At 41.6% G+C, this 27,399-nt stretch overlaps 1 protein-coding gene across 7 annotated transcripts in view; it reads right to left on the bottom strand.

Annotated features, from left to right (window-relative positions):
* Positions 1 to 15,696, bottom strand: part of RALGAPA2 (Ral GTPase activating protein catalytic alpha subunit 2) — a 320,907-nt gene extending 305,211 nt beyond the window's left edge. For 5 of the 7 annotated variants that reach the window (XR_004178987.1, XM_021921290.2, XM_021921288.2 and 2 more), the window contains exon 1: positions 15,424 to 15,696. Coding sequence is in view for 5 of the 7 variants with exons in the window: in XM_021921290.2 (XP_021776982.1) it covers positions 15,424 to 15,529 (106 nt within the window). In the remaining 2 variants the exon portion in view is untranslated. The remainder of the gene's footprint in view (positions 1 to 15,423) is intronic. The other 2 variants (XM_021921293.2, XM_021921289.2) reach the window with 2 other exon arrangements.
* Positions 15,697 to 27,399: the final 11,703 nt, after the last annotated feature.

The raw sequence follows: 27,399 nt of genomic DNA, 5'->3' as shown, positions 1-27,399 counted from the left end.
AGCGCTAGGGCTTCATCTGCAAATAGCAGGCACTCAGTCACTATAAGTGGAATGACTTTAAAAACAGTGGAAATAGTCTAAGCTACGTAGACCTAAAGAGTGGTCAATCCATTTGTTAAAAGGGCAACCCTTTACTCCCATCAAACTAGAAAAATAATCCTCTCACTTAAGCCTGGGAGATCAAGGCTGCAGTGAGCTGTGATCATACCACTGCACGCCAGCCTGGGTGACAGAGAGAAACCCCTATCTCAAAAAAAAATTTTTTGTGACAGAGAGAGACCCCTATCTCAACAAAATTTTTTTAATTAAAAAACAGAAAAATAATCCTCAAATATGACTCCCATAATCTTAAATAGAATTTACAGAATGTCATCTAAGGTTTGCTCAATGATTTATGATTATTAGCACAAAAGTCAATGAACGTCTTGTGGTACAAATGGGCATGGGCAGAGCTACAAGCAGTTCTGTTCTGGGAGGGAATGTGCCAGAATGCCTTTCCTCTATTCCTCTACTTTCTCGGAAATACAGGAGCCAGAATGAGATTCCATCTCTAGGAACAGGACAAGTGATCCAGGCTGGCCAATCACAGTACTCCATCTCTAGGAACAGGACACGGGATCCAGGCTGGCCAATCACCGTACCCCATCTCCCTCACCCAGTGATTGGTACAGGAATGGGTACGGGCTCTAGGGGAGTGGCCACACTCCTCTCAAGGGTCACTAGCTGCCAGGACATGTCAGGCTGGCAATGCTATAGGGACCATCACACCTATACCTAGCAGAGTTGGCCTGAGAATGAAGCAGAAGCACAGAAAACAAAAACACAGAACCAAAGGTAGAGACTACTTTCCACCAAGTGGGGAGGTGGGAAAAGAGAGAGTGAATATGAGACTAAGTATCCCGACCACATCCCTGTGGACAGTCATCTCGAATGCCAAACGTTCCCTTAGACTGTTTAGTTACGTATGTCATTAAATCCCTCTTTGGCTTAAGTTAGTTCAAGATGGGTTTCTGCCACTTGCAACCTAAAGTCCTAAGTATTACAAATACAAATATACTCAACATATACTACCCTTCTAGTGGAGTAGAATAATTAAGAAAAGAAAAAAAAAATGCCTAGTCTGGTTAAACATATATATACAGGTGGCTGTCAAGAGCTGGGGAGAGGAGGGAATAAGGAGCGAATGCTTAATGGTTAGTTTTCCAGGGGTGATGAAAATGTTTTGGAAGAAGATAGAGGTAGCATTTGCAAAATGCTGTTAATGTACTAAGCACCACTGAATTGTTTACTTTTAAAAGAGTTTTTTTTTTGAGACAGAGTCTCACTCTGTTGCCCAGGCCGGAGTGCAGCGGCTCAATCTCGGCTCACTACATCCTCCACCTCATGGGTTCAAGGTTTTTGGTTTTTGGTTTCGTTTTTTTTTTTTTTCTGAGATGGAGTCTCGCTCTGTCGCCCAGACTGGAGTGCAGTGGCACGACCTCAGCTCACTGCAACCTCTATATCCTGGGTTCAAGTGATTCTCCTGCCTCAGCCTCCAAAGTAGCTGGGATTACAGGCACCCACCACCACACCCGGCATATTTTTGTATTCTTAGTAGAGTATTTTGTATTTTTAGTTTCACCATGTTGGTCAGGCTGGCCTCGAACTCCTGACCTCAGGTGATCTGCCCACCTCGGCCTCCCAAAGTGCTGGGATTACAGGTGTGAGCCACCATGCCTGGTCTAAAATGATTAATTTTATGTTATGTGAATTTCACCTCAATAAAAAAAATTAACATTCAAACAATGCTGCAAAGTACTTCTTGATGGTAGAATAGGCTTTTGCAAAAGAGGAAATTGGGTTAAATGGGATATACATTTTAAAGATCATTGATCTGTATTAACAAACAACCTTTCCGAAAGATTGTTCCAAGTTACAGTCCTATCAAAAGTGGAGAGAGCTCACACCGTATACTATCATCAGAGAAAAAAGACAACAGCAAATTTGCTAATATAATGGATAAATATATTTTAATCTCTAAGTTTATATATTTAGATTACTAGTGAGGAACAAACACTGAAAACGTTCTTATGGGTCTTAGCATTTGTCCATTTGCAATTTACATATACATATATTTTGAACATTTATTTACTACAATTTTTCTTGTTAATTACACGTAGTTTTTTAATGTATTATGTACGTAACTATTTCTCCTCTTATAAATTTCAAATATTTTTCCAGTTCATTATTTACTTTTTACTTCAGTTAAAGGTGATGTGTCTGTTTCTATATTTATTTATTTTAGGAGCAGGAAAAGAGAAAAGGAACAATTCTTTCCAAGACAAATATCTGCAATATGACACACACAGACAAAGACACAGACACATGTTGAGGAAGACTAGAGGATATTTTACTTCCACTCCAGGAGTTCAGCATAAGCTATACCACATCAAGCCTAACTGGCCAAATGCATCCTCATCTTATTAGATACTATAGAGTCCATGGAATAGAGAGAGTCTGCACTGTTTACACCAGGAATATGACCAGACAGAAATAAAACACGGTGATCCCTAACAGAAGTTGTAAAGAAGCAGCGTATGTCTTCAGTTCCCCTCTCTTCCATGCAGTTTTGAAAATACTATCAAAGATTTCATTTAAAAATTTTTCCCAAATAACCCCATTTAAAAAATGGGCAAAGACATGAACAGATATGTCACAAAAGAAGACATACAAGCAGCCAACAAACATATAAAAAAATGCTCATCATCACGAATCATCAAAGAAATGCAAATCAAAACCACAATGAGATACCATCTCATACCAGTCAGAATGGTTATTAAATAGTTAAAAAAAAATGACCGACGCTGCTGAGGCTGTGGAGAAAAGGGAACATTTACACACTGTTGGTGGGAATGTAAATTAGCTCAGCCACTGTGGAAAGCAGTTTTGAGTTTCCCAAAGAACTTAAAAGAGAGTTACCATTTGACCCAGCAATTCCATTACTGGGTATATACCCAAAGGAAAAAATAAATCATTCTACCAAAAAAACACATGCACTCATATGTTCATCGCCATGCTATTCACAACAGAAAAACATGGAATCAACCCAAATGCCCATTAGTGGTGGACTGGATAAAGAAAATGTGGTACATATACACCATGGAATACTACACAGCCATAAAAAAGAATGAAATCATGTCTTCTACAGCAACATGAATGCAGCTGGAGGCCATAAACCTAAGCGAATTAATACAGGAACTGAAAACCAAATATCACATGTTCTCACTTGTAAGTGAGAGCTAAACACTGAGCACAAGGGGACATAAACATGGCAACAAGATACACTGAACACTACCTAGAGTGGGGACAGAGGGAGTGGGGTATGAGTTTAAAAAAAACCTATTTGGCACTATGCTCACTATGTGGATGACGGGATCCACACCCCAAACCTCAGCATCATACAACATACCCATGTAACAAACTTGCACATGTACCCCCTGTACCAAAAATAAAAGTTGAAATGTAAAAAAACAATTTCCTCACTAGCTGTAACAGGTCTTTGACTGGGGGGAATGTGACTCAGTTTTGGTTTTTATAAATTTAAAACTTTACAATAATATCTCTCCAATTTTGTTCCCATGAAGGAATATCTGGGGAATTTGCCTAAGGCTGCCCTTGCCAACAGCTCTCTAGCATTGCTGCCCCTCTTTCCCCTAACCCTCATCAAGGTTTACGAACACCAATCTCTCTCCCTTTGGTCCACAGAAATAGTCCTTTCTTACATCTATTCCCCTTAGAATCCAAGAGATTGGTCTGATAATGAATGTGTGTAAACAAAGGAGATTAGAGAATTCATTTGGGAGAAACCACCACTCTTAATTCATGATCTTGAATCATTAATTTAATGTTGGAAACTTCTGACTGATGAAAACAATCTTTGGGGCAGGAAGGCTTTCAGGAATTATTTAAGCCATGATGGACCAGCTCTGCTCCCCAGTAGACTTAGATCCAGCTATTCAGAAATCACATTTTTGGTTGGTGGTTTTTTTTTTTTTAAAGTTACTTATTCTAAACTAAGATTGCAAGCTCTGGTATGCCTAGTGCTATGCACAATGTCTGGCACATAGTTTGTGTTGGACATATAACTGCTAAGTGAATAAAGGAACTTGAGCCAGCTCCCTGGGTTCAAATCCTGATTCTGCCACTAACTGGATGTGTAACCTTGAACAAGGTTCTTAACCTGTCTGTATCTCAACTGAAACACAGGGATAATGATATTCCCTATCTCATTTGGGCAGATTAAATGCATTAATAAATGTAGAAATATTTATGGCACTGTTCAGCACATAAAAAGTACTAAATAAATATTAATTATTGTTATTCCAAATAGGGGAGTAAGTTATCAAGAGAAATCAAGATGAAAAAGAAGCTGCTCAGGTTCTCTATGTACTTATAATTTAGTGAGAAAGAACACGTATAAGGCGTGAACACAAATAAACATGGTATGGGCCAGGCACAGTGGCTCACGCCTGTAATCCCAGCCCTCTGGGAGGCCAAGGCAGGCAGATCGCGAGGTCCAGAGTTCAAGAACAGCCTGGCCAACATGGTGAAACCCCATCCCTACTAGTAATACAAAAAAATTAGCTGGGCGTGGTGGCACGTGCCTGTAATCCCAGCTACTAGGGAGGGTGCAGCAGAAGACTTGCTTGACCAGGGGAGGTGAAGGTTGCAGTGAGTGGAGACCGTGCCACTGCACTCCAGCCTGGGCAACAGAGCAAGACTTTGTCTCAATAAATAAATAAATAAATATATAAATAAGCATGGTGCGGCCAGGCGCAGTGGCTCACGCCTATAATCCCAGCACTTTGGGAGGCTGAGGTGGATGGATCACAGGGTTAGGAGTTCAAGACCAGCTTGGCCAAGATGGTGAAACCCCGTCTCTACTAAAAATACAAAAATTAGCCAGGCACGGTGGCAGGTGCCTGTAATCCCAGCTACTCAGGAGGCTGAGGCAGGAGAATCACTTGAACCCAGGAGGCGGAGGTTGCAGTGAGCCAAGATCACACCACTGCACTCTAGCCTGGGCTGCAAGACTCCATCTCAAAAAAATTAATAAATAAATAAGAAAATAAGCATGGTGCAAAGTCAAAGGCCATTAATACCAAACAAAAGGTACAAAGTGCTGTGGGAATTCTGAGAAGAGATACATTCAGGGCAAGAGGATGAAGAAAGCCCACATGGAAAATATAAAGTGTTGGCACTGTCTCCTGGAAAAACTGTAGATGGCAGGATGGACAACAGCTTCCAGGAAATGGATGGTAGATTAGTTTGGGTTCTCTGAGAAGTAGAGGCCAAGAAGGGGTTAGACATGCGAGAGATTTATTGGGGAAAATGCCCATGGAGGATAAATGAGAAGGAGCTGGTGAAGGCAGGGAGAGGATTTAGACCATGATGCAGGTCTGACCCCTGGGAAGGGGAGTGGGGAATGAAGGAAGGTTGAGTAGGAAGAGTGTCAGACGTCAACACAGTTCTGAGAAGGTCTTAGGCCAACAGGAAGTCCTCAAGCCAAAGGGGCCCTTCAGAGGCATCTGAAGTGTGCAGGAATAGGTAGCATTAATACTCCTGCAGTGCTCAGTAATGGGCTAAGAGCTTCCCAAGGGAAACTAAGCTTTGGCTCAAAATTGGTAGAGTCAGGGAGCAGCAGCTGGGGCCATCAGTCAATCATGCTCCCCACAGCAGGAGAAGCAGCACATTCTTATGGCTGTCATAGTCAGGCACAAGCAATGTCACAAGTACCATGCTTGTACTTTCAGGCATGGCTAAGGTTCAATGAATATGTGTCATCACTTGAAATCAAACACAATATCCATGGGCTCCTGAACTTTATCAAAAGGGATTTTTTTAACTTAACCATAATTATAATACCAAAATTTGATTACTACTTTGTCCAGGGGCAGTGGCTCACGCCTGTAATCCCAGCACTTTGGGAGGCCAAGGTGGACTAATCACTGGAGGCGAGGATTTCAAGACCAGCTTAGCCAACATGGCAAAACCTTGTTGCTACTAAAAACACAAAAATTAGCCGGGCATGGTAGAGCAAGCCTGTGATCCCAGCTACTCAGGTGGCTGAGGCATGAGAATCGCTTCAACCCAGGAGGCAGAGGTTGCAGTGAGCCAAGATTGCACCACTGAACTCCAGCCTGTATGACAAAGGGAGACTCCGTCCCCCCCAAAAAAAAAAAAAAAGATTACAACTACTTTTAAAATAGCTGTGGTTTCAGTTCTAAAACAATATAAAAGACATAAAATGGTTATGAAACATCACTTTTCTGAAAATTAAGGCTAAAACCCTGAATTGAGGATTCAGAATGAACTCAGAAACAATCTACTAAGAATCTATATGGTAAATCCTTTAAATGACATAATCTCTCTAAAATTCCTATTTTAACTTTATCAAATTCTCAATTGCTAGATTTTGTTAGTGGATTCTGGATCCTCTCACCGGAAAATGCTATTTGTATTGACACATTCAGGAGGCTTTAACTATGTAAAATAACCTGTATTGAAGACCACCTAAAATACATTCACAAATAGATATTTAATAAATTTCTTTTATAATTAATATGAACTGATTGCTTAAGGTAGTAATTTGATTAAATAAGAATATGAGAAGACATTTTGCAAAAGTGTAAACTGGTACATGAATTTGAGATATCAACAGAGTTACATTTTACATGCGGTTAAGTCATAAGAAAGGCAAAAGTAGAAAAAATTAAAATGATCCTTTAACTCCGGAGTCATACCCAGCAGGGGGATGCTCTCACAGTGAAAGGCACAAAGGCAAGAAGACTATCGGCGACACGGCGGGTGCCCATGTCCCACCTTAGGTCCACTCTGGGGCACATGGTCATTGAGTGGAAGGGCATACCACATCTGTGCTACTTAAACTGGCCTCATTCTACATAGATTTTCCGCCTTCTTAGTGAATATTTAACATAAACGTTAAATGCATTTTTCAGTCACTCCCTAAGGAAAAAAAACAAAGCCTTCCAGATAACAGATGTCCTTTTTTTAAGAGGTTATGTGGCACAGAAGAGGGAGCAAGACATATTTAAGTTCCTATCACCACATGAGTGAGAAAACTGGCTCAGCAAATGACTTCACCTGTTACCTTCACAGAGGGGACAGAAGCCATGATGTGAGAACTCCCACCCTGTCCCCATCACCCAGCACCCCATTCCTACTTCCTTCAAGTGGCCTTAGAAGAAGAGGTGTCCCTCTTGTTAAGCCTGATCTCTCACCCCAGGCTCTCAATCTCACTGCAGATGACACCATTCTGCATTATTATCCCCCGTTTCTTCAATTTCGCTCTTTATTAGTTACTTCTATATAAACTCAAATTCCTCCAGTTCTAAAAAAATATAAAAGTCAAATCTCCACACACACAAACACCTCCATGTTAGGTGTTCTTTCAAATGCAAGACCCAGAAACATGACTCAAGCTAGTTAACATGTTACCAGTTCCTGCAACTGAGCAGCTCAGGATGGACCTGGCAAAGACACGGCCAAACTCAGGACTCATGGGCTTCCTCTCACTCTCCACCTCTCTATTGTCATTCCCTGTGAGTGTGGAATTCAATTTAAGGCACGTGCTCCCCACATGGTGGGAAAAACAAATGCCAGCAGCCCAGACTATATCTTCAGGGCTTGCAATCCAAAGGAAGGGAGCTCTCTCTCTCCCAGCATCTATGTTTCAAATCTCAGAGGAGAATGGGATTCTCAGACACTAAATGGGAAGAGACAGGATTTGGCTCCTCTTCTGCTTAAAACTCTTCACTGGAGTCCCAACATCTACCTACACCATAAGTTAAAACACTGTGCACTTAACTCCATGGTGCTACACACCATTACCTTTGCACATGTTCCTCTCTCTATAGTACCCTCATCCCCAACTTGTCCCCCTGGTAAAATCCTTTATCCATTATTCAAAACCTACTTCAGACCTAACCTCCCTAAAGAAGCACTGGCTGGTGTCTCCAGGAGGTCTTGCTGCTGTCCTCTTCTGCACCTGTGCCCACCTCTATGGTTCCACTACACTCCTCAGTGCCACTCAGAACCCTTGTGGTAAATTTCATTGTTTACATGGCTATTTCTCCTACCAAACCATAAATCCTGGGCTTGTGCCTTATTAACATCTAAACACAGACTTATGTCAGACATGCAGGCAAACACATACGCACTCACACCCTCTTTAAAACAATGCTTGTGACTTGATTTTTGTTGTTGTTGATACAGGGTCTTGCTCTGTCACCTAAGCTGGAGTGCAGTGGCACAATCAAGGTTCACTGTAGCCTTGACCTCCTGGGCCCAAGTGATCCTCCAGCCTCAGCCTCCCAAGGAGCTGGGGCCACAGCACATGCAAGCATACCCAGCTAATTTCTTCATCGGTTTGTAGAGAAGGGGTCTCACTATATTGCCCAGGCTGGTACTGAACTTCTGGGCTGATCTTCTCACTTAACCCTCGCAAGGTGTTGGTATTACAGGCATGAGCAATAGCACCCAGCTTGATTTTTTTTAAATTCAAGGACAAGATAATTGTTTAACACATTATATTAGTTATTCTTAATTTTACAGAACAATAATTTATATGCCTTCTTTTTAAAATTTTTAAAAATTCAAATTGAAACAATTTGCTATTTTGAAAGTCAAGATTTTTTTTGTTGTGATTTTGCGTTTCTTTTTGAGAGTCTTACTCTGTTGCCCAGGCTGCAGTGCAGTGGTGTGATCTCTGCTCACCGCAACCTCCACCTCCCAGGTTCAAGCAATTCTCCTGCCTCAGTCTCCCAAGCAGCCACGCCTGGCTAATTTTTGTATTTTTAGTAGAGACGGTGTTTCACCATGCTGGCCAGGCTGGTCTTGAACTCCTGACCTCGTGATCTGCCCACCTCAGCCTCCTAAAGTGTTGAGATTATAGGCGTGAGCCACCGCGCCCGGCCAAGTTTTTTTCTAAATAAAAAAATTCTTTGTAGTTCTATCTTGATACTCAGTTTGGTAACCAAAGATCAGTACTCTAAACACCTAGTAAAAGTATTATGCCTGTCCACAAATAAAGTACTTCCAAAATAAAAATCCAAATTATAAAAGTTTACAGCAAAATATTCTAGACCTACCAATTATCTCCCTTCTCAGAGTAAAAGATGGAAGCCAAACTTTTTTAGTATCTTAAACAAAACATCTGAGCTCGGACATTTACCCTATGTTCACTTTTCTCACATCAGAAGTCTAGACAACCTCAAGCCTTAGAGGGAGGGATGGCGTATTTGTGCTACATATATGTGTCCAAAGTTCCATTTACATTCCAGAGGTTATAAATGTAATTGATGAAAAAATAGCAAAGGAAGCATTATGACAAAATCACTTTGTACCAAACAAGGTCAACTGAGATAGACCATATTAAGACTGCCTGAAGAGTCTGAAATTACACCTCCCAGCTTTGTTCTAGTTGTAGAATGTCCACGTGGCATTAATGTCCAGGCAAATATTTATCACCTGCTAGGCCTGCCAAGGTTACAGGGAAGGCAATGAACACTAAAACACTGGAGGAGACTGTTTATCGTCTGTCCATGCTCCAATCAAATATGATAATCCTAAGTCTCCCTAGAAAAATGCAGAAAAATGGACCAGAAAGAGAGAAGCCAACATCACAGCAACATTTTTGGGAGGCATGCAAAAATTGCTGGGGTTTTGTTTCTATGTTATCATTCATTCTACTGGATAAATATATTTTCTGATATGTAAATTTCCTTTTGAATCAGATAACTAGCAGAAGCATAACATGACCTTCATAATCAGATGAGTCTCAGCTTTCCCGCTTGCTAGCAGACAAGTAGCTATTCTCACTGAGCTTCAGTTTCCTCAGCTGGGGAGAGGAACACTTCCTTTGTTACAGTTGCAAAAAGATTCAATGAGGTCATGATGATAATAACCAATAAAAATAAACATATGATAGCATTCTATCATTTCATTAAGGTCCAGATCCCATGTCCCACACCCCTCAGACACGCCACTTGGATCTTGCCTTTTCTTAAACTCAAAATGTAGAACACCAAACTCATCTTTCCCATCCTTGCCCAGGATCCCTTCCCAATTGTTCTCACTCTGTAGATGACACTCCTATTATCCCAAATACCTACCACCAATTATCAAATTATAGAAAGGTATTTATTGGTGGTCAGACTACGGTGAAAATGGCAGCCTCAATCCTTGCTGCTAGCAGGGCCAATGGAGCAACACTTAGTAAAGCACTGTGAATCGTCATCAAATGTTCAAACCCAGCAATCTTACTTCAATAAAATCTATTCTAATGAAATATAGAAAAAGCTGCTCCTCAAGATGTTTACTGAAGTATTGTTTATATCAGGAAAAGGGAAGGAAGAAAAAAAGGAAAGAAGGAAGGAGAGAAAAGAACACAATTTAACAATCCAGGAAATGGTAGGCTAAATTATGGGACATGGTCTTAACAAACAGTTGTACTTAAAAATGAGAGGAACAAAACATGAAAAATGCTAATGATAAAATAAAAGACATTTAAAACTGTATGTCAATTTGTTCCTACCTAGAGCGACATATGCACAAAACGAACTATATGACAATGCTGTGTTTTGCTCTGTTTGTATATACAGCATTTGTGAGAGATGATTCTCTACTCCGGTCCAAACCTAGGTCACAATTTGACCTGAGTCTGGCTTATGATCCCCAAGCCAGCCTCAGCTTCTGCTTGTCAGGCTACTGTTCCACTCATTCGCCAGGACCCTACCCTCCCCCTGGCCTATGCAGGACACTGTGGATATCCTCCGGGCAAAGGTCCTCAGTGCCCAACACCACACCTCGCTACTGCCCCACTGGACACAGCGAAAGTCAGGCTGGTTTCCTTACCCTCCTATATCACTGCCACATTACTTCCGCCACCAGCTCTTCCATCTTCCCTTGGTTGGAATTGCTAAATTCTAACCTTGCTTTCCCAAATTCTAACCTTGCTCTGTCCAGTGTGCAGCCACTAGTGACATATGACTAATGAGCACCTGAAACACAGCTAGTGTGAACCGATATGTGCTGTAAATATACAATATACAATGAATTCCAAAAACTTCGTACGAAAAAAAGATGTAAAAAAATACTGACAGCATTTTATATTGATTACCTGCAGATATAATATATGTTAGAAACATGGACTTAAATAAAATGCACTATTAAAATTAATTTCATCTGATTCTTTTTACTTTTTAACATGTGGTCACTAAAAAAGATTAAAATTGCACATATGGCTCACATTATATTTCTATTGGACAGAACTAGTCTAACCATTCTTTGGATCCCAGCATGAGTAAAACGTTGATATGATTTGGCTGTGTCCTCATCCAAATCTCACCTGGAATTGTAATAATCCCCATATGTCGAGGGCTGGGCCAGCTGGAGATAACTCAGTCATGTGGGTGACTTTCCCCATGCTGTTCTCAGGGTAGTGAATAAATCTCACAAGATGTGATGGTTTGATAAATGGGAGCTCCCCTGCACAAGCTCTCTTGCCTGCCACCAAGGAAGACATGATTTTGCTTCTCATTCACCTTCTGCCATGATTGTGAGGCCTCCTGGGGCATATGGAACTGTGAGTCAGTTAAACCTCTTTTCTTTATAAATTACCCAGTCTCGGGTATGTCTTTATTAGCAGCGTGAGAACAGATGACTACAAACCTCCTTAAAGATGCCCTTATTTTTGTGACATTCTTAATTATCTCTTTTGTTCTTTGAAATCCTATAATGGATTCTACCATATACCCGACCATCTAATTACATAACACACCATAAATTTACTATTATTTTGTATCTGTTCTTCTCACTATATCAATGCCATTTCTATTTCCTAATTTGGGACTCATAGTAAACACTCAACTTTTAATTAGACACACTATCTGGCCAGGCATGGTGGCTCATGCCTGTAAGCCCAGCACTTTGGGAGGCTGAAGTGGGAGGATTGTTTGAGTCTGTGAGTTCAAGACCAGCCTGAGCAACATGGCAAAACCCCGTCTCTACAAAAAATATAAAAATCTGGCCAAGCGTGGCGGCTCACACCTGTAATCCCAGCACTTTGGGAGGCCGAGTTGGGCAGATCACCTGAAGCCAGGAGTTCAAGACCAGCCTGGCCAACACGGTGAAACCCTCTCTCTACTAAAAACACAAAAATTAGCCAGGCTCAGTGGTACACACCTGTAATCCCAGCTACTCAGGAGGCTGAGGCATGAGAATCACTTGAACCCAGGAGGCGGAGGTTACAGTGAGCCAAGATGGCACCACTGCACTCCAGCCTGGGTGACAGAGTGAGACTCCATTTCAAAAAAAAAAAAAAACGAGCCTAGTGTAGCGGTGCATGCCTGTAGTCCCAGCTACTCCGCTCTGGGGGCTGAGGTGGGAGATTACTTGAGCCAGGGAGGCCGAGGCTGTAGTAGTTGAGCCAAGGTCAAACTACTGCACCCCAGGCTGGACAACAGAGCAAGACCCTGTTAAAAAAAAAAAAAAGACAGGGAATCTTTGCTGGAGCAATATGGTAATACAGAGGGTTTTGTGGTTTTTGTTTTGTCAACAGTGTAGGGAGAACTGGAAGTCACAGGACCTAACTGCTCTTTGTTCTTCCTCTAACATAAGTAAAATCTGCTCCATGTCTTGACACCATGTGTCAAACCGGCCTGTGCCTCAGTTTACCCCTCTGTAAAATAAAGTTAATCATACCAGACCAGTCTATAATACATAGCCAAGCCAAAGTATCTACATCCAAATTGGAGTTATTACCATGACACTAAGAAATACTCTACTTCCACAACTAATTTTATGTTTCTCACCCGGTTGTTTTAAATACAGACTACTTTTTAGGAAAGAGAACAAATCCATCACTAGTATCAAAAATAAGAAAGACCGAGAAAAATTACCTATCAAAATACTTGTCCAATCCTATTAATGGTGGGAGATATATTGGGAAAGGAAACTGTTAAAGGCCTGCTTCAAGCTGAAGTCATGTATTCATCATATTCACAATCATCCTTGAAAAGGCAAATATTACCATGCCCATTTTACAGAGCAAAGAAACCAAGGTTCAAAGACAGGCTACGTAACTAGCTCGAGTCATGAAGCTGCAGGCAGCAGGGGACAGGCTGCAAATACCCAAGTCAGTGGCATAATCTTTGTATACTTAAAAAAAAAATCACTATTATCACTTCAAGATAAAATATATGAAAAGCAAAAGTGTTATATAAATACACACATAAAAATACAATAGTAATTACTATTCATTTCCTTCAAATAGTTTCCTTGATCTTGGCTTAATTCCTAACTTTTAGTTCAAGAGGCCTTTGTTTTCTAAGCAGACTTTTTTTTGAGTAGCAACCAAATAGAATATGGGATTAGGTGGGAACTAGTGCATTAATGTACTATTTCTGAAGTCTTGAATAAATCACAGGAGCATGTGAAAGTTTACATTAAATATTATGACTAGAACTCCTCAGATACATTTTACAAAAATCTAGTCCCTACAAAGATCACAGTAATAAACAAAGCAAACTGGGCCACTCCTCCTGTAAGTATATCAACAAAAATCATACACCTAAGGAAATATAAAAGAACTTCTCCATGTTACAAAACTGAGGTCATGATGAGTTTCGTGAAATGATAAAAGAAAGTTCCCTAAAATAAGAAACTACACCTTAGAGTGAAACTACAATTCCACAAACTTGAAAAGAAACAACTTTCTCAGAATAGGAACAATGTACTGTGTGCTAAGAAATAACCTGATCTAGGTTTACTTGATTCTGCCTTTATAAAATGTAGCCAACTTAATCTTGCAGACCTGGACAGAACAAAAGTGTAAATGCTAAAGCACAGAAAAAGGCTCGAAGTATCAAGTGCTTTAAAACACAGCTCAACTCTCCTTTATCAAAAATGTCCCTGCAGTAGGTGTTAATCAGTCACTACTAGGAACTCCACACAATGCAACCTGTGTATTGTGCAACCTGTGAGTGCATGGTATCTACAGGAAGTAGAAAATTCAGTTTATCAAGAACACCACACTTCACTCTCAAAAGTCTTGAAAACGAATCCCTGTAACAGTAACTAATTTACATTTCATTTCAAACTAAACAAGTCAGTGTAACCTCAAGGAATGTGAGGCTGTGAATAACTTCACTTGGCCAAATCAGGTGTGGTTTGGTTTGGCTTGGGTTCTTTTCCCCCTCAGAGGTAGAATATAAATAGAAATAATCAGCAACTTCTGATCTCATGAATAAGATCTTTATTTAAAATCCTCACATGTTAAATCATTTTATGCAATATTCTTTCAAGTGACAGACACATTAGCACTAGGCAAGTTTTGTGAATTTTAGGACTAAAAGACACCTAGAAGAAACATAAGGTGTTCTTTCCTTCGCCACCAAATACACAGGCAAGTAAGTGTGTCTAGAGACAGCAAAGGTGTTTTCATCCTAAAGAAAAGACTTAGGAGGCAAAAAATACAGAAAACAAAACATAGCCTAGGCGAACCAGCTACAGATCACATGCAGCAGGTGACAGGAGGCCTTGTGGACACCTCACACCCACAGGGGTGAGCTTCATTACAGGTCAACTCCAAGCCCACCTGAGCTCCTCAGAACCTCCACCCGGCAGGCCATAAACCAGAAGGTGGCAGACACCATCACTGTCATGCTGATAATAAAGGCGAAGCAGCCTCCCTGAACCCAAGAAAACCACCCCTCTCTCCAAGCAGGAAGAGAAGGCCCCTTCACTCCAACGACACAAAGAAACTGAAGCAGCCAAACCCAAAATAAAAATTAAATTTAAAAAGCAGCATGGGAAAACAGATGATAAATCTGCGCTGGGATCACTTGGAATCTCAGTCTATTTGGGGTCTCACACTCAAAAGTAAAAATAAAATTTAAAAGGAGGATGACAGAGATGAGAGCCCAATTAGGTCTGTGCTGGGTTCACTTGGGGTCTCGGTCTACTTAGAGTCTCAGACTCAAAAATAAAATTTTAAAAATGAAAGGGGGAGGTGACAGTTCAATGTGTGCGCGTGATGACCACTTGGGATCCAGTTCACTTGCTGGGAGGAGAGGGGACAGGTACCTCTGTGCCCGGTCTCCAGGTTCTCCGGGAGCGCAGGCGCCCGGCGAGAATCTGGGCTAAGTTTAACTCGAGGGCGACTGGAGCAGCGCCCGAGGGCCAGGCTGCGGCTTTCCGGAAACAAAGCCCCGGGGGTCCAAGCCCAGATCCAGGGAAAGGGGTCGGACGCCCATCTATCCCCCTCCCCAGCCTCCCAGCCACCGACCCCTGCCCAGAGGGGCGCCCTCCCGGCAGGTGCCCCTACCCCGGTGCCCCGACCCCCGCGCCCGGCGCGCGCCTCACCCAGCAGCGCCCGCAGGTGCTTCAGGCGGGTCAGAACGTCCTTCTTCGGGTCCAGCACCTTCTGGGTGGACTTCTTCACATCCCCGTGGCTCCTTCGGGAGAACATCCCGCGGCAGGAAGCCCGGGCCCCGCCGGCGGGGCAGTAGGCGCCTGCGCCACGCGAATCAAAGCATAGGGTCGAGGCCGGCGCGTGTCGCGCGGGCCACTCGCCGCCCCCAGCCCGGCTGCTGCCGCCGCTGCTGCCGCCGCCGCTGCCTCAGCTGTGGCTCCAGGAAGGAGGGGCGGGCCGGTCACGGCGAGGGGCGGGGCAGGAAGGCGGTGTCGACGCGGGACCGAAGGCCCCGCCCCGCGGGAGGTGCCTCCCGGCCCCTTGGGCGCTACGCACGCGCACACAGCCCGAACTCTCCTCGCGGGACACTAGCCCGTCGGCGCCAAAACTTAGAGGGGACGCGCTCAGAGCGCGGAGGAGGCGCTTCGAATCACAAAGGCGCGTCTCTCACGCACACGTTGTACTACAAATCCCGAGATGCACCGCGAGACAGTCCTCCAATCAGGCTGGCCGCCTTCGGCACGATGGGAGTCAATGGGCTGGCATTGGGCACGTCGCCCCGCCCTGCCGCGGGCCGCAATTGCTCCTGGGAAATGAAGTTCTCCAGCAGGCGATGCGCTTCGACCTCCTTTCCAGGGTCGCAGAAGGGCAGGGCGGCCCCTGCCCGCCCTCTGCCCCGGCAGCCTAGATCGTCCGTAGCGTCACTCTATCTCCTGCGCGCGCGCACCCCATTTTCCTCTAGTGCAACGTGAACTACACACACACACACACACATCTCAGTGAGAAAAGTGTCAAGGCTTTTCAAATGCAAACTATTTTTAGGTTTAGCTTCTGGATTCACACCAGGGAACGAGTCGAAGCCCCTCTGACCGTGCCGAAATCGCAGCTCTAATTTCACACTAAGATGAGTGGCTTTGGCGCTAAGGAAGAGCGTGCCCCGGTGAGGAGTTCAGCCGGCCCCTTGGTTCCTGGAACCCAGCCTCACTTGGGGTATGGAGGTCGCTCGCTCAGGGGGCTCCTTGGGATCTTGCCTGTTTGTAGGAAGGGTGTGTTCTCTGTGTTGTGCAAGCCACATGGCGATCCAGTAGCAGAACCAGAAATAGACCCTGAGGGATCTGACTCAGGCCTGTATACTTTTTAAAGCCAGGCGCCTATTCCCTGGGGCAAGACTTTGAGCTGGAAGATGGTCAGGAGATTTCTTACACTGTAGGATTGTATAGTGGCATCCGGATCCTGCAAGTTTTGATATCCTTTCAGCTTTTTCAGCAAGTACTTAAGGTAGAATCACGTAGTTTCCATCCAAATTGGGACAACACAACTGTATTTTCCTCCTCTAGCTGAACTATAACTTAAGGGAAGAGACAAGGATTTACACACCTTTGTATCCCCATTGCTGAGCACAGTATTTGGCCTGTAGGGTCACTCAATAAAAGTTCATTAAATGAAATATAATAAAAAGCTAAAATAGTCCTACATATTTCAACCAGGCAGGCAAAAAGAAAAAAAAAAAAAAAAAACTCAGTTTTAGAGCCTCTCTCTATTTTTAGACTTATGTAAGATTCCTTTGTATGAACACATTCAGCAATAAAAAAGAACAGGCTACTGATAAACCCAATAGCATGGATCACTCTCAGACCCAGAGATGAAAGCCCTACATTCAAGATGATGGCAGAGTGGCCCTACCAGCCTGGGTCCCCAGATGACAACACACATCAGGACCACAAACCTCCAAAAGTGCTACAAGAGAGCAAAATAATGTCTTGTCTTAAGTCAAGGCATTTTGAGAATCTTTGTTACAGCAGTTGAGCTTGTATCTGATTATGCATAGTAAATCACAATGTTCATTGCCCAATTCCTTTAGGAGAAGATACCTTTCCTTACACTGACTGAAAAAATAGAATATGCTTGTCTTAGGAAATTCTATTTTTTTTTTATTGCAAAGCAAGCTGCCATCATCATCAAACGTTTATTCAGCACCTCCAATGTGTAAGGCATAATTCTAAACCTTGGAGATAAAAGATGTATAAGGTGCATCTTCCTGACCTCCAATGCTTCCAATCCAGTTGAGGAGGCTGAGTGATTAGATACCTGTGGGAATAAATGACAGTGTACAGTGAACATGTGATACTGTCCAGCTTGGTAATGCCAGAAACAGGCATCTGTGCATATAGATTCATCTCACCCATCATATCTAGCCTTTACCCAGTAATGAAAATGTAGAACTCCAAATCTTCTCTTAAAAAGGAAGAAACATATAGTATTATTATCTTGGTACTTTTTCATCCACATGCACATACCATATGGCTCTTCTTACTTTCTGTTGTTCTTTCTAAATTCATTCCTGCTGGGCTGTGAACCCTTTGAAGGCTTCACTTGCTTTGTACTGAATTCTTTATCCCTGGAGTTATAGAGTGCCAAGTGTTATGCAGACATTAAGTGTTGTTGAATAAATGTCCTACAGTAATCAGCAAATAAGAATAATGAGATCAAAAGTTCAAAACTTGTAATGCAAATTAAAACTGCTCTGAAATACCATTTGAATTAGAACAAACAAACAAACAAAAAACGTCCACAGAGACAAGGTGTGATAACACACTCTGGTCTGCTGGTAAAGCTATAGAAAACATAGCTGGTAGAAATGTTAGATGCTACAACTCCTGTGGAAGGAAATTTGGCAAAAATAAATATTTGCCTTTTGATCCAGAATTTCAATTTGGTTTTGTTTTTGTTTTTGTTTTTTTTTTTTTTTTTGAGATGAAGTCTGGTTCTGTCGCCCAGGCTGGAGTGCAGTGGCGCTATCTTGCCAGGTTCAAGCAATTCTCCTGCCTCGGTCTCCCAAGTAACTGGGATTACAGGCATGCACAAACACAACTGGCTAATTTTTTTGTATTTTTAGTGGAGACGGGGTTTTGTCATATTGGCCAGGCTGGTCTTGAACACCTGACCTCAGGTGATCTGTAGGCTTTGGCCTCCCAAGGTTTTTTTTTTTTTTTTTTCCTTTTCCTTTTGACAGTCTTGCTCTGTCCCCCAGGCTGGAGTGCAGTGGTGTGATTTTAGCTCTCTGCAACTTCTGCCTCCCAGGTTCAAGTGATTCTCCTGCCTCAGCCTCCTGAGTAGCTGGGATTGCAGGCACGCGCCACCATGCCTGGCTAATTTTTGTACTTTTAGTAGAGACAGGGTTTCACCATGTTGGCCAGGCTGTTCTTGAACGCCTGACCTCAAGTGATCCACGGGCCTCAGCCTCCCAAAATGCTGGGATTACAAGTATGAACCACCATACCCAGCCAGAATTTTGACTTCTAAGAATCTACCCTGCAGATATTATAATATATAACACTGGAAGGATTTTAAAAAAAACCCTAACATTAATGCCTACCTAAGTGGGATGGAGGAAGAGGTGGAAAGGACTCAGTATCCTCTCTGAGTATACCTTTTTATATTTTTTTCACTTTTGAGCCATATAAATGTTTTACATATTCAAAAATTGAAACAGAAAAAGACAGGCCTGAAAATAAAAAATAAACAGAAAAAATAAACTTAACAATATATGTAATTGGTAGCATAACTCTATGGAGAAATAAATATAAAACCATGCGTGGAAGTGTATTCCTTTCAGTACTATTTATAATAGCCAATGTAGTGGGCGGAACAGTGCCCACCCTTCCCCCAAAAAAGATATGTCTATGTCCTAATCCCTGAAAACTGTGACTGAGACTTTAATTGGTAAAAGGATCTTTGCAGATATAATAAGATCCTCGGTTATCTGGGTAGGCCCTAAACCCAATGACAAATGTCCTTATAAGAAACAAAAGAAGTGAAAACATAGACACAAAGGAGAAGGCCACATGAAGACCAAGGTAGAGATTGAGGTTATGGAGCCACAAACAAAAAGACCCCTATAGCCAAGAGAAACTGAAAGAGGCAAGAAAGGATTCCCCCCGGAGTCTTCCAGAGGAAGCCCAACACCTTGATTTCAGACTTCAGGATTCCAGAACTGTGAGAAAATAAATTTCTGTTGTTTTTAAGCCACCCAATTTTTGGTAATCTGTTGCAGCCACCCTAGAAAACAAGAACTACCAGATACCAGAGAGAACCCTGTGATTGTCTAACAAGGTGCTTATATACACATACTTCTATAAGTGGCTAATTTAATCCAGTTCATCCACACAGTGTAGCACTATGGAGTACTATGCAGCTGTTTAAAAATAATGAGAACATTTCCTGTGTACCGATTTGACACAATTTTCCAGATACATTGTTAAATATAAAAGGAGCAGAATATTAAAACTATTTTTTTCAAAAAGAAACACTGGAAGGATAAATAAAAAGCTAACATTAATTCCTACCTAAATGGGATGGAGGATGAGGTGGAAAGGAATGAAACAGGGTCCTCTCTGAGTATACCTTTTTATATATTTTTTTCACTTTTGAACCATATACATGTTTTACATATTCAAAAATTAAAATAGAAAAAGACAAACCTGAAAATCAAAAATAAATGAAAAAATAAACTCAACCATATATGTAATTGGTAGCATAACTATATAGAGAAAATAATTATTTCAAGAGATTTTTGAAAACAGTATTCTGATTGTGCCTCCTTAGAGGGATATATTCTAAGGGCAAAAAAATCTGCAAAGAATTAATAATTACCATTAAGAACCAAGATTTTCAGAGTAAGAGAAAGGAGATACAAAAATATCACATCAAAGAAAATGTGAAAAACGCTGTAATACTAGATTTTACTTCAAATATCTATTTGAACTCACAATTTAAAAATACACACGTGTTGGCCGGGCGTGGTAGCTCACACCTGTAATCCCAGCACTTTGGGAGGCCAAGGCAGGTAGATCACAATGTCAGGAGATTGAGACTATGCTGGGCAACATGGTGAAACCCTGTCTCTACTACAAATACAAAAATTAGCTGGGTGTGGTGGTGCATGCCTGTAATCCCAGCTACTGGGGAGGCTGAGGCAGGAGAATCATTTGAACCAGGAAGTCAGAGGTTGCAGTGAACCAAGATGGCACCACTGCACTCTAGTCTGGCAATGAAGCGAGACTTCGTCTAAAAAAAAACCCAAAAAACAAAAAACAAAAAACACATGTGTCAAGGTCATACATGAATGAAATGAATGAATAAAAAGAAGGTATACGTTCTTTTCTATACAGATATTGGCTGGATGCAGTGGCCCATGCCTGTAACCCCAGCACTTTGGCAGGTCGAGGCAGATGGATCACTTGAGGTCACGAGTTCGAGATCAACCTGGTCAACATAGTGAAACCCCGTCTCTCCTGAAAATACAAAAATTAGCCGGGCATGGTGGCACGCACCTGTAATCCCAGCTACTTGGGAGGCTGAGGCTGGATTGCTTGAACTGGGAGGCAGAGGTTGCAGTGAGCCAAGAACATGCTACTGCACTCCAGCCTGGTCCACAGAGTGATACTTCATCTCAAAAAAAAGAAAGAAAGAAAGAAAAAAAAAGCAGATATGCAGTTGTCCAACAATATTTATAAAAAGACTTTCTTTTTTTTTTTTTGAGATGGTGTCTTGCTCCGTTGCCCAGGCTGGAGTGCAGTGGCGCAATCTTGGCTCACTACAAGCTGCACCTCCTGGGTTCACACCATTCTCCTGCCTCAGCCTCCCGAGTAGCTGGGACTACAGGCGCCCATCACCACGCCCAGCTAATTTTTGTAGTTTTAGTAGAGATGGAGTTTCACCGTGTTAGCCAGGATGGTCTCGATCTCCTGACTTCGTGATCCGCCCACCTAGGCCTCCTGAAGTGCTGGGATTATAGGCGTGAGTCATTGCGCCTGGCCTATAAAAAAACTTTCTTTCCCATATTGAATTAACTTGGAGCGTTGATCAGTTATCAATCAACCGTGTAGTATCTATTTCTGGATTCCCAGGGGTTCTGTTTCACTGATACAGTTGTTTAACCCTAGACCATTACCCCTCTGTCTCAAGCTTTATTGAAAGTCTTGATTTCAGGTAATGTATATTATCTTTGTTCAAGATTATTTTGGTTATCTAGGTTCTCTGCAGTTTCATATAAAGTTTAGAATCAGTTTGCCTATTTCCTTAAAAAAAAAAAAATCTGCTGTGTGTTCTAGTTCTTCTAATCTCTGTAAGTGCCTAGAAGCAATCATCCCCAGTGGTAATGAGATATTGGTTTCCAAATACCATTCTCCATCCTAAGTAATCACGGTTCTTTTTTTTTTTTTTTTTAATGAATTAATTTTTTAAAAAAATAGAGAGGGTTTTGTCATGTTGCCCAGACTGGTCTCAAACTCCTTGACTCAAGCAATCTGCACACCTCGGCCTCCCAAAATGCTAGGATTACAGGCGTGAGCCACCACACACAGCCATAATCAGAGTTCTTTAGAAAAATGGCTGATTCCAGGTCTGGGGCAAGGAAAATATAGGGAATACATAAAACTGTACTCAAAGGTCAACGGGAAAGATTCAAAACAAAGGAGTCTATAGCCAAATGTGGGATAATTTGATCGTCAAAAAGAATAATGACTGTGATTTATCATAAATAAAAATTCAGTCCTGGCATGATGGCTCACATCAGTAAACCCAACACTTTGGGAGGCTGAGGCAAGAAGATCACTTGAGCCCAGGAGTTTGAGACTGAACTGGACAACATAGGAAGACCCTGTCTCTCCATAAAATAAAATTTTTAAATGTAATACATACATAAATAAAAATTTGGGAATTTATAATTATATTCAAAAGACTTTTTTTTTTTTTTTTTTTTTGAGACGTAGTCTTGTTCTGTGGCCCAGGCTGGAGTGCAGTGGCATGATCTCGGCTCACTGCAAGCTCCACTTCCTGGGTTCACGCCATTCTCCTGCCTCAGCCTCCCGGGTAGCTGGGACTACAGGCAGCTGCCACCACGCCCAGCTAATTTTTTTTTTTGTATTTTTAGTAGAGACAGGGTTTCACCGTGTTAGCCAGGATGGTCTCAATCTCCTGACCTCATGATCCACCCACCTCGGCCTCCCAGAGTGCTGGGATTACAGGTGTGAGCCACCTCACCTGGCCTCAAAAGACTTTCTTAATTTACTAGGTAAATATTTCAAGCAGAGGACATTTCTTATACCTTTGCTGATTTCAACAGACTTTCATCTGGCTAAAATCTCTTCTCAGTAACAAGTTGGAAACTTGACCTGAACTGGTTGTGTACTTGAAGATCCTAATCAGCCAGGCACAGTGACTCACACCAACACTTTGAGAGACTGAGGTAGGAGGATCATTTGAGCTCAGGAGTTCAAGACCAGACTGGGTAATATAATGAGACCCCTATCTCTACAAAAAATATTTAAAAATTTAAAAAATTAGCTACTCGGGAGGCTGAGGCAGGTGGCTTGCTTGAGCCTGAGGTGCAATGAGCCATGATCCCACCACTGCACACCAGCCTGTGGCACAGAGCAAGACCCTGCCTCAAAATAAAAAAACAAGTAACAAAGAAAAAGAAAAAAGTTCCTAACCACAGGACAGTGCAAAGATTTGTCATCCTCTGTCTTCGTCACATACCAGAGAAGCATCATGCTTTCCTGATAACACCAAATTGGATTTGATTGTTCAGGAAAACAGTAAACATGACAAAGTAAGCAAAATGGGATGAGAGCTCAAGAAGGCCTCAATTCATTCATCAAATCTTCAATTTATTCATCACTAAACTCATCAATACCTGATATTGTCTGGAGTAAAATTTCAGATTTTTTGTTTTTGCGTATAAATTCAAACCAACGAAGAGTTATTGCTATGGCTGAATTGTGATGACCATAGTTTTGCAATTTCCCATTCTTTTCTATTGTACTGAAAATTGGTCTTTCAAGGCCCTATGTGACAACTGCAACCTGGATAATCTTTGAGATGAAATATTTGTCAAACAACTCTACAATTCTTTGTTGCCAGGCTTGTGCCCATCACAGCGCCAGAGTCAACACTCAATCAATAATTGTTGAATGAATAAATTCATTCACTTACTTGCTCATTAATATCTCAGTATTGTAATTAGGGAATGTGTTCAGTACCATGTTTTCAAATTAATTAAATTTTTATGCACCTAAATTTGAAAATTCTACTCTTCTTTTCCTAGAACTTTTTCTGAAAGATGCCTTGGGCTTCCTGTCTGCTTAAGCAAATTACTCATCATTTATGAAACCATAATTTATCCTTCCCCTCCCCACTCCAACCCCCTCTATCTTTTTCTAAATTGTTGCTACTACTTGCAACAAGGGAGAAATGCCTGGTAGGCCCTCCCCATCTAATGTCAACCATCTCTTTCCCAAACACTCAATCACTGCTATTGCAGACAATTTGTTTGCCTTTTTAACTTCAATAATTGCAATCACTCTAGATGCATAGAACTTTAAGCGCTGTAGTTTCCAGATAACCTAAAAGTTACTGGATGAGGCACAGTGGCTCATGTCTGTAATCCCAGCCCTTTGGGAGCCTGAGGCAGGAGATCACTTGAAAACAGGAATTCAAGACCAGCCTGGACAACTTAGCAAGGCTCCATCTGTACAAAAAAAATGAAAAATTAGTTGGGCAAGGTAGCATGCACCTGTAGCCCTAGTTACTTGAGAGGCTGAGGTGGGAGGATCACGTGAGTCCAGGACTTTGATGGTGCATTGAGGTATGATCGTGCCACTGCACTCCAGCCTGGGTGACAGAGCAAAAATCTTGTCTCTAAAAAAATAAAAAATATATATAAAAATAAAAGGTCTTGTGGCATGTGTGTTTGTGAGTTTCTCAGGTAAAAGATTGGCTAAAAGCATACGGAGTAAGTGGAGAAGAAAGATGCAGGCTGAAAAGAGAAAAAAGAATGTCCCAGAGGAGCTTAGCAGGCTTAAAAATATTCTCCAAGTAGACAATGATGTCTTAATGAAAGACATTCAAGATAGCAACTGTGGTGGTGCCCAAACATTGACATGGGCTGGGTGCAGTGGTTCAGGCCCGTAATCCCAGCAGTTTAGGAGGCCAAGGTGGGAGGATTACTTGAGACCGGGAGTTGGAGACCAGCCTGGGCAACATGGCAAGACCCTGTCTCTACAAAAAGTTAAGAGAATTAACGGGGTGTGGTGGTGCGCTCCTGTAGTCCCAGTTACCAGAAGTCTGAAGAAGGAGGATCACCTGAGCCCAGGAGTTCAAGGCTGCAGTGAACAATGATGGCGCCACTGCACTCCAGCCTGAGTGATCCTGTCTCAGAAAGAAAGAAAGAGAGAGGAGAAAAGAAAAGAAAGAAAGAAAATGCAATGTCAGATAAAAGATGAAAAAGATGACATGAAAATGGAAACTGAGATTAAGAGAAACAAAAAGACTTCTAGACCAGAATGGATAGTACCCAATATGGATTAACCAAAGGCAAAGCAAGATAAAAGAAAGGGGAAAAGCAAACCAAATGCAGCGAAGGCAGAGAAGGGTTTGGTCTGGTAGACCCTTAAAAATTGGGGGCTGGGGCCGGGCGCCATAGCTCTTGCCTGTAATCACAACATTTTGGGAGGCCTAGACAGGCAGATTGCTTTGAGCTCAGGAGTTAGACACCAGCCTGGGCAACATGGTGAAATCCCATCTCTACAAAAAATTACAAAAGAAATTAGCCAGTCTTGGTGATGCGCACCTGTAGTCCCAGCTAGTTGGGAGGCTGAGGCAGAAGAATCGATTGAACCCAGGAGGTTGCAGTGAGTTGAGATCGTGCCACTACACTCCAGCCTGGGTGACAGAGCAAGATCCTATTCTAAAACAAATAAACAAAAATTTGGAAAATGCCACGAGACAGATGATTGAGTAGAATGTATACAAATGCATACTTTGATTTCAGCTCCTACCAAATGAAAACTATTTCTTTTCATATTTTAACTTGGCCTTTTTTATTGAATTCAAACCCAATGTAACTCCTCAGGTTTGTTTTGGGAACTTGAACAAAATATTTTCTTTGGTGCATGAAAACCACACTGATATTTTAATTGGATGCTACTCAATATTCAGGTATCAAGCATCAAAATTCTGTCAAGTATTAATTGTTGTAATTGTCCTTATAACTAAGTAATTATAGTCAGGAAAAATAAAACAATGATGTACTGACAAATTTTCTTAACTCAGATTTAAAGAAAGCTGTTATGTAAGCATATCAGTAATTTTTAAAAAGCATAAAAGTTATAAAAATGTAACCTTTTGGGAGGCCAAGGCAGACGGATAACTTGAGGTTAGGAGTTCAAGACCAACCTGCCCAACATGATGAAACCCTGTCTCTACTAAAAATACAAAAAGTAGCCGGGCATGGTGGTGCATGCCTATAATCCCAGCTACTCAGGAGACTGAGGCAGGAGAATCGCTTGAACCCAGGAGGTGGAGGTTGCAGTGAGCTGAGATAGCGCCACTGCAATCCAGTCTGGGGGATGGGACGAAACTCTGTCTCAAAAATAATAATAATAATAATAATAATAATAATAACAACAACAACAACAACATAACATTAGTGGATCTTATAAACAATGCTTGTGTGGAGTTTTGATTCTGTATAATTCAGAATAAAAAATAAATTTAAAAAATACATTAAAAGTTGCTGCGTTTTATTTTTTGATTTTTCTTTCATCAGAGAGTTTTTTTTAGCTTGGGAGGATTTACTTTTTCAGACTGACAAAAATATCTTGTGCTTGCATGTTAATCCCAATTATCATGAATATTATGTTAATTTGAGTGTGTGGGAAAATTCCATTTTTAGCCACAAATTTTCCTATTGGGTAAGCTCATTGTGTCTGTCCTTAGGAGCAAGATCTTTTAGGATGTCATGCATGCTGTGTCCTCATCTGGATGCCACTTTGCAATCTGATTTTCTTTTTGCTTTTTCTTTTCTATTTTAAACAAGGCCTCCCTCTGTCACCCACGCTAGAGTGTAGTGGCATGATTGTAGCTCACTGCAGCCTCAAAATCCTGGGCTCCAGTGAGCCTCCCACCTCAGCCTCCCAAAGCACTGGAACTAGAGATGTGAGTATTTGGTCCTTGTTTTCTATAAAACAGAAACTATAGTCCAATAAATTCAAGGTTTTTTCTTGTATCAGCTTCACCCTGAAATTTTGACCTAACATCTCCTCAATATCTACGTTGTGTCTGAGAGTATATACCTACCTAAAATTCCTAAGAAAGAAAGGACAATAACACTTTATAAGAATGATACCCTTGACTGGGCACCGTCACTCACGCCTGTAATCCCAGCCCTTTTGGAGGCTGAGGTGGGCGAATCACCTGCGGTCAGGAGTTAGAGACCAGCCTGATCAACACGGAGAAACTCTATCTCGAATAAAAATACAAAATTAGCCGGGTGTGGTGGCGCATGCCTGTAATCCCAGCTACTCGAGAGGCTGAGGCAGGAGAATCACTTGAACCCAGGAGGTGGAGGTTGCAGTGAGCCAAGATAGCACCATTGCACTCCAGCCTAGGCAACAACAGGGAAACTCCATCTCAAAAAAAAAAAAAAAAAAAAAAAAAAGAATGAGACCCTACTGTCTCTGTTTTCCAGATGGTACTGTATCTGTATACACTTAAAATATATTTTATCTCCAAAAATATCTCCTATTAGTTTACTTTATAACAGGAAACTACTAGTTTTTTTCTTTCCAAATATCTGTCAAGCAAGAAAATTTAATACTTTAAACTTGACTATAAATCATTTTATATGAGAATATCGCTTAAGGCAGACTTTTAAAAGTTTTTGAAAATGTACTAGCCATTTTGACATGTCTGATGGATGCCTGGTAACAGAGTAATGCCTGAGGGAAAAGAAAACCAATCATTTTTCTAAATTTATTCAAGCAGATGTATTCACAGCTGTACATTTCAACCACAATGTCATCTGCTTTGGATATATTTTCCTTTTTTAATCATCAGAGCAGTATCAATATATCAGCATTGAA

The sequence above is a fragment of the Papio anubis genome, chromosome 16, assembly GCF_008728515.1.
Source record: "Papio anubis isolate 15944 chromosome 16, Panubis1.0, whole genome shotgun sequence".
NCBI classification, from domain to species: domain Eukaryota; kingdom Metazoa; phylum Chordata; class Mammalia; order Primates; family Cercopithecidae; genus Papio; species Papio anubis.
Note: the sequence above shows the minus strand (reverse complement) of the source record. Positions and strands in the feature narration are given on the sequence as shown.